Source organism: Oryctolagus cuniculus, chromosome 15, assembly GCF_051225735.1.
Source record: "Oryctolagus cuniculus isolate XC-2025 breed Fujian yellow rabbit chromosome 15, ASM5122573v1, whole genome shotgun sequence".
NCBI lineage: Eukaryota > Metazoa > Chordata > Mammalia > Lagomorpha > Leporidae > Oryctolagus > Oryctolagus cuniculus.
The window spans coordinates 37527647-37544493 of NC_142881.1; the positions used below are offsets into that span (position 1 = coordinate 37527647).

General features: G+C 42.5%; 1 protein-coding gene across 11 annotated transcripts in view; it reads right to left on the reverse strand.

Moving 5' to 3' along the window:
• EXOC6 (exocyst complex component 6) overlaps positions 1–16847 on the reverse strand; it is a 321390-nt gene that overhangs the window by 70061 nt on the left and 234482 nt on the right. For all 11 annotated transcript variants that reach the window (XR_016222129.1, XR_016222127.1, XR_016222130.1 and 8 more), the window contains one exon: positions 4583–4762. Coding sequence is in view for 7 of the 11 variants with exons in the window: in XM_051823933.3 (XP_051679893.3) it covers positions 4583–4762 (180 nt within the window). In the remaining 4 variants the exon portion in view is untranslated. The remainder of the gene's footprint in view (positions 1–4582; positions 4763–16847) is intronic.

Sequence of the window (16847 nt, forward strand, 5' to 3'; positions counted from 1 at the left end):
TCCCTTCTGTTTCTTTCAGGAAAGAAACAGAAACAGAGGTTCTTGATCTCAGCTCACACAGGAAACCGCAGACTTGAACATCTTTCTCTACAATCTATTTGATTCATATTCAAAACTTTGAGTTCCTTTTTGCCCTCTTTTTCTTCTCACAGCAAAAGATAATTTCAATTCAAATAACCGCTAACATTTTGGTCCCTTTTCTTCTTCCCTTATCTCCACTTTTGCCTATTTAACTCAGAGGACCGAAGAATCATCTATTTTTTCTTTCTATTTCAAACTACAGATTAAAAGAAAGATACCACTTGAATTTCTAGAATTTTGCCACTCCTTTATGCAAAAAGTTTCTAAATGTGAATTCTCTGTTGCAATCTCATAAATTGTCAGATGGCGCACTTTCATTGTGTTTATTACTGAATCTTCTTATTCAAGATGGTATTTTGCTTCTAAAGCCTGAAGCAATGATCTAATATATTGCATCGATAGCTCTATTAAAGAGTAAAGCTTCAAGACACGTGTAAGTGTGCAGACGTATGTATACCAATAAAGAACATACATGCACGTTTAGTATACAGACTGAGAAGAGTTCACTATAATTATTTTCATTTATATCGCTCTTTTTGGTTATAGAATACATCTTGTAGTTCTTGTTTAATCCATTGGCTTCCTACTAAAATGCTCATATTGCTTCTTTTTTTTTTTTTTTAAGATTTATTTATTTACCCAAGAGGCAGAGCTACAGAAAGAGAAAGGGAGAGACAAAGAGAGGTCTTCTACCCACTGGTTCGCCCCCAAATGGCCACAACAGCTGAGCTGGGCCGATTCAAAGCCAGGAGCTTCTTCCAGGTCTCCCATGTGGGTGCAGGGGCCCAAGCACTTGGGCCATCTTCCACTGCTTTCCCAGGCCATAGCAGAGAGCTGGATCAGAAAAGCAGCAACAGGGACATGAACCGGCGCCCATATGGATGCTGGGACAGAGGCTTACCCTACTACACCACAGTGCCAGCCCCTATTGCATCCTTTTAAAAAGCCCTTCAACTTACTACTACTTCTCCCAATTAAGCTATGACCCAGAACAATTCAAAATGTTGCTTCTCCTGAAGGAGACATATGAGAAAATGATTAGTCACTTCATCCCTGATCAGGAAGGTAAGCAGCACCAAGAAAGCCCTACAGGCCACTGGTCCCTACTGTCAAGCTGTATCAGCTGACAGGACCATTTACATTTCAGGACAGTTAGGCATGGTTCCTTCAAGTGGACAGCTTGTGCCAGGAGGGAAAAGAAGATAAACAAGTTCCTACAGTCACGGGTGAAATTCTGAAGGGTGCAGACTGTGATCACTAATGTGATCAAAACAACTGTATTTCTATCTGACATAAGTGACTTTGTACTGTCAATGTAATCTATGAAGAGTATTTTTATTTTTATTTGACAGTTAGACAGTGAGAGAGAGACAGAGAAAGCTCTTCCTTCTGTTGGTTCACCCCCCAAAATGTCCGCTATGGCTGGAACTACACAGATCCGAAGCCAGGAGCCAGGTGCTTCTTCCTGGTCTCCCATGCGGGTGCTGGGGCCCAAGCACTTGGGCCATATTCCACTGCCTTCCCAGGCCACAGCAGGGAGCTGGACTGGAAAAGGAGCAACCAGGACTAGAACCCGGCGCCCATATGGGATGCTGGCACCTCAGGCGGAGGATTAACCAAGTGAGCCACGGCGCCGGCCCCAAAGAGTATTTCAAAAATAGTTTTCCTGCTACAGCTGCTTACCAGGTTGCTGTTTCACCCAAAGTAAGTCATGTTGAGACTGATTCAGTAACTTTCCAAGGACTTCTCTCAAAACAGCCCAACTATGAGTGTGTCCTGTGTTGCTGGGTCTGGAATTTTCACTTTGTTTTTAAATTGACATCTTGTTTTTTACAGTTGATGTTGGAAAGCTAGGTTTGGTTAAAATATCTGAAGTTATTATAGAGATGCCAAGTAATTGAGGGAGTTGAATATGAATTTAGGATTAGATAATGAATCCAGTTATGATGCAATAAATTACACTTACTGAATGAGGGAGAAGTGACTCATACTTAGTTACTCAAATACAAAAAAGGGAAATAACATGTAGGAAAGATGTTATTGTTCTTGAGAAATAATAAAGAGTATACCTAATTCAGTTAAATCTATTAATGAAATGATGTGAAATATTTCACTTGAATAAAATTTAAACATTCAAATTTAAATGGCCATAAAATTTTATATGGATAATGTTTTCCTAATGGAAATAAATTAGATATGCAGATTAAAAAATAAAATTTAGCATCATATAGGTAGGGAGAGACCCTAACCTTAAGCATAAAGGATATACAGGGGCAAGTGTTGTGGAACAGCAGGGTAAACCACCACCTATGATGACACAGACATTCTCTATGTGTGCTGATTAGAGTCCCAGCTGTTCTGCTTGTGATCCAGCACCATACTAATGTGCCTGGGAAAGCAACAGAAGATGACCCAAGTATTCAGGACCCTGCGGCCCACATGGGAGACCCAGATGGAGTTTCAGGCTCCTGGCTTCAGGCCAGCCCAACCAGCCACTGGGGACCTTTGGGGAGTGAAGCAAGGGATGGAAAATCTCTCTTACTCCTCTCTATCTCCCCCTCTCTCTATAATTCTGCCTTTCAAATAAATAATATCCTAAAAAATAAAAAGAATTTACCAAGGATACTAAATTAGCACATAAATGAAACCCTAGTAGCCCAAAGCAAACAATTAAGCCATGGTGGGGGAGGACTCTTTAAGAATTAAACAACTACAAAGGGAAATACCTTAAAAGAGAATGAGAGGAGCCGGCGCCGTGGCTCAATAGGCTAATCCTCCACCTTGCGGCGCCGGCACACCGGGTTCTAGTCCCGGTCGGGGCGCCGGATTCTGTCCCGGTTGCCCCTCTTCCAGGCCAGCTCTCTGCTATGGCCAGGGAGTGCAGTGGAGGATGGCCCAGGTGCTTGGGCCCTGCACCCCATGGGAGACCAGGAAAAGCACCTGGATCCTGGCTCCTGCCATCGGATCAGTGCGGTGAACCAACGGCAAAGGAAGACCTTTCTCTCTCTCTCACTGTCCACTCTGCCTATCAAAAATAAAAAAAAAAAAAAAAGAGAATGAGAGGGACAGGGTAGTAGTTTCAGTATTGAATTTAAAGACCAAATAACACTTGCGGTATATTTCCTTGCCTTGAAAGTAGTTTCTATTTTATGACTGAGAGATGCTGTGTTTTATTTTTCAAGTTAGTAAAAAGTATATAGTTTTTCTTGGATAGTGTAACTTTAAAAGTTATACCATATTTAGTGGTGTGTTAGTAAATGTTTAATAATGAATCCATGGGAAAGAACCTTGGTTTGCATCCTTTGCTGATTTCTGTGATCTACCTACTCTTCCCATTACTAGCAATTGGTGTCATTGAATGCACAGCTGGGAAGAAATGTGTATAGTCAGCTCTCAACATCTATTTACCAAGATGCTCTGGAGGTCATTTTCTCTCATAGGAAAGTATCCTCTTATCTTAGAATTAAAGCAACTGAGAGAAAGGGCCAACATAATGACACAGTGGTTTAGGTCACTGCCTGTGACACCAGCATCCCACATGGGCTCAGGCTTGAGTCCTGGCTGCTCCACTTCTGATCCAGCTCCCTGCTAATGCACCTGGGAAAGCAGCAGAAGATGGCCTAAGTGCTTGGGTCCCTGCACCCATGTGGGAGACCCAGAAGAACCTCCTGTTTTCAGATGGGCCCAGACTCAGCCATTGTGGTCATCTGGAGAATGAACTAGTAGCTAAGATTCTCTCTCTCTCAATCTCCCTGTGTCTCTATCTGGCTCCTCCTCTCTGTGTGTGCAATTCTGCCTTTCAAATAAACAAATCTTAAAAAAAACTAATAATTTCTCGGTCCTTTCTAACTGGAAAAGGCATTATTTATAGAGTTTATTTCTATTTATGTCTATACTGTCAATTTTATGTTTTTATCCTGGTTTTTGGTAGAAAGAGCGTTGTAATGACTTTGGCTGAAAAGCACAATAAATTAAACAATTGGCTATGCTATTATTCTTTGAAAATTGATATGCAAATTGATAACAATGGAAAAGGAAATATGCAAACTAGGAAGTTGGTATAAACAAGTGAACCTCAAGTTAAATTCTATAGTACATTTCATTTTTTATTTCTTTCTTTAGATGACTAGTTCACTTTAAATTTTTATTTACCATTTACTTCCATTTTATTTGAAAGGGAGAGAGAAAGAGACAAAGATCTCTTCTACCCACTGATTCATTCCCCCAAATGCCTGCAACAGCTAGGTCTGGGCCAAACCAAAGCCAGGAGCCAGGAACTCACTCTGGGTCTTCCACATGGGTGGCAGAGACACAAGTATCTGAGCCATTACAGCTGCCTCGCAGAATGTACAATAGCAGAAGCCTGGACTCAAACCTAGGCACTACAGTATGGGATTTGGGTATCCCAAGTAGCATCTGAACTACTGTGCCAAACGCCCACCCCTAATACATACTTTGAAATTAAACAAACTTAGAAGTTTCTGAAAATTTTTATACTTACAGGCAAATGAGTAAACACTTGAAAGATGCTTCTCAAAAAATTAATAAGATCCATTAAATAACCACTAGCTCTCCCATCTGGCTCAGACATTGTCCAGTCATAATCAGCAAGCTGAACAAATTCATCAATTTTCTGATTAAGTTTAGTATATATTTCTCCTTCAGCTGCATGTCGAGCATCCTGACGGGACAGAACAACAATATTAATAAACAATTCAAGAAGCAGTTAATAAAGCAAGTTTCTTAAAATTCCAAATTTTATTTATATTTGTCTTTGGTCTAATATTTTAATCACTTATGCAAAGTCCAGGAAGAAAACTGTTGGTTTATTTGCTGGAAGTACTCTATTTGGACATCAGATCTTTTTTATTTCTTTTTTTAAATTAATTTATTTATCTGAAAGTCAGAGTTACACAGAAAGAGGAGAAGCAGAGAGAGAGAGAATCTTTCATCCGCTGGTTCACTCCCCAATTGGCCGCAACAGCCGGAGCTGCGCCGATCCGAAGCCAGGAGCCAGGAGCTTCTTCTGGGTCTTCCACGCGGGTGTAGGAGTCCAAGGACTTGGGCCATCTTTTACTGCTTTCTCAGGCCATAGCAGAGAGCTGGATCAGAAGTGGAGCAGCTGGGTCTTAAACCAGCACCCATATAGGATGCCGGTGCTTCAGGCCATGGCGCTACCAGATGCGACACAGTGCAGGCCCCATCAGATCTTTTTTCTTCCTTCTTTTCCAACTTCACCACTTCCTTTCTCATCTTTATGCGATAGGATACTTTACAAGGTTTTTTTATTTGTTTTAAAAAGATCCATTTATTTATTTGAAAGGTGGAGTTACAGAGAGGCAGAGGCAGAGAAAGAGAAGTATTCTATCTACTGGTTCACTCCACAAATGGCCAGAGCAGGGAGCCAGGAGCTTCTGCTGTGTCTCCCATGTGGGTGCAGGGGCCCAAGCACTTGGGCCATCCTCCACTGCACTCCTGGGCCACAGCAGAGAGCTGGCCTGGAAGAGGGGCAACCGGGACAGAATCTGGCGCCCCGACCGGGACTAGAACCCGGTGTGCTGGCACCGCAGGCAGAGGATTAGCCTAGTGAGCCGCAGCGCCAGCTGCAACTGAGTCTTGAACCAGTGCTCATGTGGGATCCCGGTGCTGCAGGCAGCAGCTTAACCCACTATGCCACAGCACCGGCCTCAATAAATAAATCTTAAAAAAAAACAAAACAAAACAAAACAAAACAGAAGAACATTTAGAAAATTCAAACATGTGGAAATCAAATAACAGACTCTTAAGTAACCAATGGAGAAATATAAAAACACATAATCAAAATTAGAAAATAATGACATAAGTGAAAACAAAACTTATGGATGTAGCCAAAACAATTCTTACTGGGTAATTCCTACCTATATTTGCTTTTATTAAAAAAGAATAAGGATTTCAAATCATTAACGTAAACTTACACATGGACAATCTCAAAAAAGAAAATATGATAGTGGAAGATTCTCTCTCACTCAAGCAGCTGCACTCTGATGGAATGGTATGAAGGATAACGAGAGACCAGCATGTAGGCACTGTGGCCTTTGGAATCAAGGCAGAAGATTCCCATGCCTATGATTTTCTTACAAAGAATCACACAGACTTTGACAGATAATTGTTTAAAAAAAGACTTATTGATTTATTTGAAAGTTAGAGTCACAGAGAAAGAAGGAGAGACAGAGAGAGAAGTCTTCCCTCTGCCGGTTCACTCCCCAGATGGCTGCAATGATCAGCACTGGGCCAGGCAAAAGTCAGGAGCCAGGAGCTTCTTCCAGGTCTCCCACACGGGTAGCACAGGGCCAAGCACTTGGGATAGCTCCCATTGCTTTTCCCAGGCCATTTGCAGGGAGCTGGATTGGAAATAGAGCAGCCAGGACACAAAACATCACCCATACGGGATATGCCAGCACCACAGGCAGGAGCTTTACCCATTAAGCTGCAACACCAGCCCCCAGAGAACATCTTGAAAGTTAAAAGTAAAAAGACTTGTACCTTTCCTTTAGGATTATTTAGGTTTCCCAAGATCCTGGAATTCTTTTTTTTTTTTTTTTTTTTTTTTTTTTGACAGGCAGCGTGGACAGTGAGAGAGAGAGAGATAGAGAGAGAGAGACAGGGAGAAAGGTCTTCCTTTTGCGGTTGGTTCATCCTCCAATGGCCGCCGCAGCCAGTGCATCATGCTGATCTGATGGCAGGAGCCAGGTGCTTGCTTCTCCTGGTCTCCCATGCGGGTGCAGGGCCCAAGGACCTGGGCCATCCTCCACTGCACTCCTGGGCCATAGCAGAGAGCTGGACTGGAAGAGGGGCAACCGGGACAGAATCCAGTGCCCCGACTGGGACTAGAACCCGGTGTGCCGGTGCCACAAGGTGGAGGATTAGCCTAGTGAGCCTCGGCGCCGGCCAAGATCCTGGAATTCTTTTTTCTTTTTACTTTTTATTTATTTGAAAGGTAAAGAGGGGAAAAAAAAAGGGAGACACAGAGATTTCCATCTTCTAGGTATACTCCCCAAATGCCTACAACAACTGGGACTGGGCCAGGCCTAAGCCAGGAACCAGGAATTAAATCTAGAACTTGCACATGAGTGGCAGAGACCTAAGGACTTGAGCCATCACATGCTGCCTTCCAGGTTGCACATCAACATGAAGCTGGAATCCGAGGCAGAGCTGCAACTAAGACCAGGCACCCCAAAAAAGGATGAGGGCATCTTCACCACAGCACCAAACACCAGGAATTCTTTGTATCACCTTAAAAAGGGTTGATAATTTGCCACGCCGGCCAGCAGAAATTAAGAGTGAGAAAGAAACAGAGATCAATCTTCCATTTACTGGGTTGGAGTCCTGGCTGCTCCAATTCTAATCCACCTCCCTGCTAATGTGCCTGGAAAAGCAGCAGATGATGGCTCAAGCACTTGGGCGCCTGCCATTCACATGGGAGACCTTGATGCAGTTCCTGTTTCCTGGCTTCAGCTTAGCCCAATCCTGGCCATTGCAGCCATTTGAAGAGTGAATAAGCAGATGAAAGATCTCTTTCTCTCTCTGGAAATCTCTTTCTCCCCTCCCTCAACCCTGTCACTCTGCCTTTTAAACAGATTAATTTTTTAAAAAGTTCCAACAGTGCCTCTCTTCATCTATAGAAGAAAGTAAAAATAATGAGAATTTTACATAAAACAGAAATTAAAGAAAAGTCAGTGTTAATGGTATTAACTGAAATTTTACTGAAGCACTGCCAAAGATGGTAGCAGCAAAATGAGTACTCAAAATAGCTACTTGTAGTAACTTAAGCTATTAGTCTCTATTACACTTTCTAATGTGATACGAATTGCCTCAGAAAAATGTTAACATTGAGAAGCTTACCTAGTGTTAATCAGTAACACTGTCAGTGACTATAAATTCAGCACTCTGAGTGGAGGCAGGACAAAACATCGACTGAAAGGTAAGCAAGATTAAGGCAAGAACCTGGTGTCTGTCTGTCCACTGATATTATCTCCAGCACCTACAACAGTGCTTGCCACCTAGGAGGCAGTAAATGAGTACTTGTTAAATGAATGAAGAAATCACTCCTGTCTTGAAAAAATTTATAATCCATTGAACATGGAAAAGTAACCACAAATAAAATAATTACAGAATGAGTAAATATGAACAAATTCATACTGACTACCAAGAGTATGAACATGTAGCAAACCAGGAGAGATTCTGTGGACTAGGAAGAAAACTTCATAGAGGAAAAGCTGTCTGGTAACACGGGAAAACAGGAGGCTAGCACAGTGTTTATGTCTTTTGCTGTTCCAGGTAATCTTCTTGAGTAGCAAAATAATCCAAAAATTACTGGCTTCAAATCACAAGCATTTATTATGCTCATAGGTTCTGCTGGGTAGGAAACTTTGTTTACAATGTCTGAGACCCCAGCTGGAACAACCTGAAGGCTGGGTCTAGGACTCTAACAGCTGGGGTCAGATTCATCTGGAGGCTTCTCTCCTACAAGAGCACCTCAGAAAGTCTGTGGAAAATGCAATTAAAAATAAGTTTATTTTAGTACCCAAAAAGTGAAATCCATGTATTTTTTTCATACATTTTCCATAAACTTTTTGAAGACCCCAGTACATCTGGCACCTGGGGTGGGCAGCTCTTTGTGTGGCTTGGCTGCCTCACAGCTGCAGAGTAACTGGACTTCTCACACAGAGCAAGGAGCTCCAAGCATGTGTGTCCAATGCCCCATGCTCAGGAGGTGGAAGCTGGGGCAGGCATTGTGGCATAGTGGATTAAGCCGCAATCTGGAACACCAGCATCCCAGAGGGGTGTTGGTTCATGTCCCAGCTGCTTCGCTTCCAATACAGCTCCCTGCTAATGGCCTGGTTAAAGCAGTGGAACATGGTCCAGGCATATGGTCCCTTGCCACTCACATGAGAGACCCAGATGAAGTTCCTGGCTCTTGGCTTTGGCCATGCCCAGCACCGGCTGTTTGGGGTTATCTGGGGAGTGTACTAGCTGATGGAAGATCTCTTTCCTTCTTTCTTTGTAACTCTTTCAAACAACTAAATACATCTTTTTTTTTTTAAGATTTATTTATTTATTTGAAAGTCAGAGTTACATAGAGAAAGAAGGAGAGGCAGAGAGAGAGAGAGGTCTTCCATCTGCTGGTTCACTCCCCAAATGGCCACAACAGCCAGAGCTGCGCTGATCGGAAGCCAGGAGCCAAGAGCCAGGAGCTTCTTCCAGGTCTCCCAGGCGGGTGCAGGGGCCCAAGAACTTGGGTTGTCCCAGGCCATAGCAGAGAGCTGGATCAGAAGTGGAGCAGCTGGGACTCTAACCAGTGCCCATATGGGATGCCAGCTTTACCGGCCCCTAAATAAATCTAAAAAAAAAAAAAAAAAAAAAAAAAAAGGGAGGAGGAGGAGGAGGAGAGAGAAGAGAGAAGGAAGAAGGAAGAAGAAGAAGGTGGAAGCTATGTTGTCTTTTCTTCTATTCTGAGAAATTTCACATCATTTTCACTGTACTCTATTAAAAGTAAAAGCAGTACAAGTTTTCCCAGAGAAGGATGAAGGCACTCAGACCCCCACTTCTCAATGAGAGAAGTATCAAAGCATTTGAAGCTATGAGTATTTTAAAAATCACCATCCTTATTAATAACAAAGAATGAAGAAGTAGCCCATACTTCCATTTACTTAACAGAAAAAAATCAGAAGAGTTTGAGAAAACGGCAAAGAAGTCAATTCTCAATTATTTCAGCTATCTTTACATCTTTAGCAAATTAACTTTTATAAATCTTTGTTTAAGGAAGTGGGAGCGACCAAATATTTACAAGTCTTGAAGCCATGAGGGAAAACAAAACATTTTATCTGAAGGAAGGAAAAAAAAAATGAGGAAACTATTCACATTAAAGTCAAATGAAGTAATTCTATGCTTTCTGGATTTCCTGTTTAGAGTTGTGATAAACTAGTTCAGAAAATAAGAATTTCTGAAAAGTAGCTAGGTAGAAACAAAGGAGGGAACACAGGCATGCATCACCTTTGGCTGCTGTCTCTGGCACTTAGCTGAACAGTACTTTCCTGAGGTTACACCAACACCAGGTCCCATTTTTACTATAAACTATCCAGGTTAAGATAAATTTTTCCCAAGATGTTAAAAAATTGGGAAGAAGGTATTTAAAATTTTAAGATGTTATTAATGTTTTCCCCAGGCTGTAATAGTGAGCAAAGAAATCTAAGTCGGCGGGTCAGTGGCTTTGCCGTGTGAAAGACAAACCTCAGATGGCAGTTCTGAGTAGGAACATGTTTTAAAGACAACACTTGAAAGGACTTTTCTAGGGAGTAACAGTTCTGCTTATTTTATAATCCTGACAAATATAATCATTAGAAAACATACGTGCCTTTGATCCTTACAGCTGCCTGAACTAACTACATTTTATTTTTAAAGAAATAAGAGCAAGTAAAGAAAGAAAAGCTTTGCATGTAACCTCCCCCGTACTTGTACCCAGAGATAAGCTGAAATATTGGTGAGACATGTGTAATAGATGATTATTAATTGTGACTTAAGAGATTGTTAATAAAAAATTAGTTTGGAGTTTTACTGCTGAATTCAAAATAGACTCAGTTCTCAAGACGTCACCTGACAGTGAGAAACTACTAACTGGAAAATAAAATTTAAAGTAATTAACTCTTCCTTTGCTTGTTAAAGAAACAGTTCCCTCTGCAGGCATAAATGGATCTACTAAATTTGCAAACTACTTTTTATTTCCGTGTACAAGAAATAAATGCTATCAGGGTGGGCATTTGGCACAATGGTCAAGTCATCATTTGGGACACCCACATCCCATATCGGAGTGCCTGGTTTGAGTCCCAGCTTTGTTGCTTCCAATCCAACCTTATGTTAGCATATACCCTATGAGGCAGCAAATGATGGCTTAAGTACTTGGATCCCTGCCACCCATGTAGGCGATGTGGATTGAGTTCCATGTTTATGGTTTTAGCCGGGCCAATGCTGGCATTTGGGGAGTGAACCAGTATATGGAAGATCTCTCTCCATCTGTCTCTGCATTTCACATAAAATGGAATTAAAAATAAAAAAGCTAAAATAGAAAATAAAATCTCTGTTAAAAAATAATAAGGGGCCAGCATTGTGGCATAGCAGGTAAAGCTAACTCCTGTGACACCAGGATCCCATCGTGGTGCCGGTTCGAAACCTGGCTGGCTGCTCCACTTCCTATCCAGCTCTCTGCTAATGCATCTGGGAAAGCATCGGAGGATGGCTAAAATGCTTGGCCCCTGTACCCATGTGGGAGACCTGGATGAAGCTTCCAGGCTCCTGGCTTCAGTCTGACTAGCTCCGGCCATTGCGGCCATTTGGGGAGTGAACCAGCAGACAGAAGATTTCTCTCCCTCTATTTCTCCATTTCTCTCTCTCTCTCTGTAACTCTGCCTTTCAAATAAATGAAATAAATCTTTAAAAATAAAATATAGTATAAACAGAACCCAAGAAACATTTCTTTTAAAGATTTATTTATTTGAAAGTCAGAGTTAGCAAGAGAGAGAAGAGAGACACAGAGAGAAATCTTCCAACTGCTGGTCCACTCCCCAAATGGCCGCAATGGCTGGAGCTAGTCAGACTGAAGCCAGGAGCCTGGAAGCTTCTTCTGGGTCTTCCACATGGGTGCTTGGGCCAAAGGACTTGGGCTTTCCTTTGCTGCTTTCCCAAGCGCATTAGCATGGAGCTGGAACAGAAGCAGAGCAGCTGGGACTTGAACTGGTGCCCAGATGGGATGCTGACACTGCAGACAGCAGCTTAACCCGATGTACCACAGAGTCAGCCCCCTCAAGGAACTTTTAAATTAAAACAATCACATACGCCGGTGCTGTGGCTCACTAGGCTAATCCTCCACCTTGCAGCGCCGGCACACCGGGTTCTAGTCCTGGTTGGGGTGCCGGATTCTATCCCGGTTGCCCCTCTTCCAGGCCAGCTCTCTGCTGTGGCCAGGGAGTGCAGTGGAGGATGGCCCAAGTACTTGGGCCCCGCACCCCATGGGAGACCAGGAGAAGCACCTGGCTCCTGCCATCAGATCAGCATGGTGCGCCGGCCGTGGCGGCCAATGGAGCATGAACCAACGGCAAAGGAAGACCTTTCTCTCTGTCTCTCTCTCTCTCTCACTGTCCACTCCGCCTGTCAAAAAATAAAAAAATTAAAATAAAAAAAATTTTAAAACAATCACATGCACAAATTCTACCTGGACTTCCTATATTTTCAGTGTGTGTGTTCTGAATAATAGCTAAGATTTGCTGTCTATTATTCAATCCCTGTTCTTGGAACAGTCCCATAATGTTTTGGGAAATCACACTACCCTTATTCACAACCATGTGGTTTGGGTAGGAGTGTACCTACACTCACATCTAGTCGCAAGGATGAATCCTGTTAAGTCTGAGTCAGTGAGCAATTCCCACCCCTTGGCATGGAAGGAATTCCTAGCAGATGGAAGAGAGAGATACCCTCTTGTAGGATATGAGAATGTGAGGTTTGGAAATCTAACAAGGCAGCTATTTTGTTACCAGAAGGAGAGAGCCCAGAGCAGCAAGACCACCTTGTGTATTCTGAAGATGAAGCCAGACTGCAGAGGGGTTAAAAGATGCAGGAACTCCTTGCTGACATCTGAGCAGCAGGCTTCAGCTTCACCTGAAATCTGCCCCACACTCAGACTTTGCATAACAGAGGTCAAGACTCTTCCTTTTATTGTTTAGAAAAGTTTCAGTTGGTTTTTCTGTCAGTTCCTGTCAATTTTCTGTTAATAGTTCCAATTAATAGAAGTATATTAACTGAAACATTTTATTGAACATTTAACAAAAAAGATGACATTTAATTTTTACTCATTTAGAGCAAGTGGGGCACTTCTATGGTATTTTTCTATACCTTAAAAAATCTAAACATGGGAGGGTGCTGTTGTAACATAGTAGGTAAAGTCGCCGCCTGCAACACCAGCATCCCATATGGGTGCCGGGTCGAGTCCTGGCTGTTCCTCTTCCTATCTAGCTCCCTGTTGATGTGCCTGGGAAAGCAGCTGCACCTACATGAGAGACCTGGATGAAGTTCCTAGCTCCCGGCTTTGGTCTGGCCCAGCCCTGGTTATTGTGACCATTTAGGGAGTGAATCAGCAGATGGAAGATGGATCTCTCTGTGTGTCTTTCCCTCTCTCTGTAACTCTGCTTTTCAAATAAATAAATAAATCTTTTTTAAAACTCTAAACACAGGGTTGGTGTTGTGGTATAGTGGGTTAAGTCACAGCCTGCAGCGCTAGCATCCCATATGAGTGCTGGTTTGAGTTCCAGGTGCTCTACTTCTGATCCAGCTCCCTGCTAATGCACCTGCAAAAGCAGCAGAAGATGGCCCAAATGCTTGGGCCCCTGCACCTACATGGGATACCCAGAAGAATCTTCCTGGCTCCTAGCTTCAGCCTGGCCCAGCCCTGGTCATTGCAGCCATTTGTGGAGTGATCCAGCAGATGGAAACTCACTCTGTCTCTTTCTCTAACTCTGCCTTTCAAATAAATAAATAAACTCTGCCTTTCAAATAAATAAATCAATCTTAAAAAAGAATATAAACACTAGGTTGACACTGTTATGACAAAGGTATCCTTATCCTCTATTGCTAATTTCTTCTTGCTCTAATTCAAGAAACAATATGCCAAATATCCATGATCCTGATTCATAAATTTCTAAAGTCAGTTACACAGCATATGGTATCCAACCCAGTATCACTACTGTACAAATGACAGAGGAGGAAAAAAAGGTAAGAATAAACAATAAAATCTATTACTTAGTTATGATAGGGGAAAGGGTATAATGATGAGATGGATAGAAGAAGAATCATAATTTGTTAAAAACTGTAATTTTTAAAACCATATAAATAAGTTCTCTTAGATATTGTTGATGTCAATGTGACAAGAGGAGTTGTTTCATTCTTATATTTGCTACTTAAAAGCAATCAAAACATGGACGATTTGCTTGCTTATGCTTCTCATTATCAGTGGAGTACTGATTCACCCAGCTCCTTTTCATGTTGTTTTTTTTTTTTTTTCCCTATTGTATCATAGCACCATGGTCCCACTTACAGTTGGAACCAGGACTAAAAGACTAAAAGGCAAGAACTCTTCAGAGTTGGCATGGAGTTGGGGAAAACTCCATGGAGTTAAGTTAAAGATCTCTGATGCCCGAGAGAATTTTTCTACCCCATAGATTAAAAAGGGAATGGGGCTAGGGCATTTAGCCCAGCAATAAGTTAACAGATGCTCACATCCCGTATATGAGTACCTGGGTCCACGTACTGACTCCACTCCAAATTCCAGCTTATTGCTAACGTGGACTCTGTGAGGCAGCAGGTGATGGCTCAAGTACCTGCCACCTATGTCTGAGACTTGGATTGAGTTCCCAGCTCCCTGCTTTGACATAGCTCAGCTCCAACTCTGGGGGGCATTTGGGGAGTGAATCAGCAGATAGGAGATCTCTGTCTCTCTGCCTCTCAAATAATACAGTTTTTAGAATGAAAAACCTCCAAGTCTCTTTCTAAAAAGAAAGGGAATAGTATTCTCATTTCCTCCTCTAGTCTGATACACATTTTTTTTTTTCTGGTTAGAAGTCCCACTTTTAAGTAGCTCTGTGTGAATCCAGGTTCATTTCAAAAAGTTGAGGTACTGCTGCAGGGAAGGAATCATTAACTGTGCCTCTTTTACATCACTCACAGATTTGGCACAGTGAAGTAATCTGACAAGTCTAGACAATACTTCATAAAGTAAACATAAGTGACCGAATATTAGGCACTTAGGGTGTGCATACATGCTTCCTAGAACGAAAACAAATGGAGGTATGGGTGAAGGATTCATGTAAGAGCTCATTTCCAGAATCATCAAGCAACTAGGAATATATTTTATAGGATCACTGGACTGAAAAGCACTGGGCTAAGACATTAACTAAGCAATCCAATTTAAAGTCTGTAATCAAGGCTGTACTTAATCATCTCTGTGAAATCAGGAACAGACTGACAATTCACTAGGAATGGAAATTCCCCAATGTCCCTTAGTAACTTATTTTAACACTGACTCAACAATTCTCCCTGTATAAGTGCTTCCCCATATCACAGTTCAACATAAATTTCTCTTGAAATAGATAAAAAGTTAGAACTGAAGAATACGTGATCTATAAGCAATGAGCACAACATAGTTCTTGTTCTCACATTAGAAAACAGAAAAATTGGAATGGCCTTGTGGCACAATGGGTTAAGCTGTCATCTACAGGTTGGCAACCCATCTGGGTGCCAGTTTGAGTCCCAGCTGCTCCACTTTCCATTCAGTTCCATGCTAATGTGCCTGAGAAAGCACTGGAAGATGGCCCAAGTGCTTGGGCCCCTAGACCCATGTGGGAGACCCAGATGGAGTTCCAGGTTCCTGATCTAGTCCAGTCCCAGCTCTTGTAGCAATTTGGGGAGTGAAACAACAGCGGATCAAGATCTCTCTGTGTATCTTCCTCTCTCTCTTTAATTCTACCTTTCAAATAAATAAATAAATCTTAAAAAAAAAGACTTGAATGAGTTATGAAAACAAAACAAAACAAAAGAATGCTCTACTATTAGTTAAAAATGAATCTTTTTTTTTTTTTTTTTTTGACAGGCAGAGTGGACAGTGAGAGAGAGAGACAGAGAGAGAAAGGTCTTCCTTTGCCGTTGGTTCACCTCCAATGGCCGCCGCGGCCGGCGTACCGCGCTGATCCGATGGCAGGAGCCAGGAGCCAGGTGCTTTTCCTGGTCTCCCATGGGGTGCAGGGCCCAAGCACCTGGGCCATCCTCCACTGCACTCCCTGGCCACAGCAGAGAGCTGGCCTGGAAGAGGGGCAACCGGGACAGAATCCGGCGCCCCGACCGGGACTAGAACCCGGTGTGCTGGCGCCGCTAGGCGGAGGATTAGCCTAGTGAGCCGCGGCGCCGGCCCTAAAAATGAATCTTAATGAGGGGTGGGATGGGAGAGAAAGTAGGAGATGGGATGGTTGTGGGTAGGAGGGAGGTTATAGGGGGAAAAACAGTTATAATCCAAAAGTTGTACTTTCAAAATTTGTATTTATTAAATAAAAGTTAAAAAAAAAGAATGCTCTGCTATTTGTAAAGGCTGAACTTGATTTTCAGATTTCCAAGGAAACTCACCAAAGGGGATGCAATTCCAGTTTTACTTTTAATTAAATTTATTTATAACTCTGCAAGATGGAACCAGACATGACAGTTCTAAACATTCTCTCCCAACAGGCAGATTTTGAGAAATATAGTTCCAAGATCCCCAAATTTGAGTGTCATGTCCCAGTATGTTAGGTTCTTTGACTTTTATCTGGCAATAAAAATTGCCTGAAGACCCCAAGATGTCAACAATTCGTGTTTTAATCAGAGTACTCAGTAAGCATATTAATTTGTTTTTTTTTATTATTATTTTTTATTTTTGGACAGGCAGAGTTAGACAGTGAGAGAAAGACAGAGAGAAAGGTCTTCCTTCCGTTGGTTCATCCCCCACGGGCATGCTGCGCTGATCTGAAGCCAGGAGCCAGGTGCTTCTCCTGGTCTCCCGTGCAGCTGCAGGGCCCAAGGACTTGGGCCATCCTCCACTGCCTTCCTGGGCCACAGCAGAGAGCTGGACTGGAAGAGGGGCAACCGGGACAGAACTGGCGCCCAATCGGGACTAGAACCTGGGATGCCAGCACTGCAGGTGGAGGATTAGCCAAGTG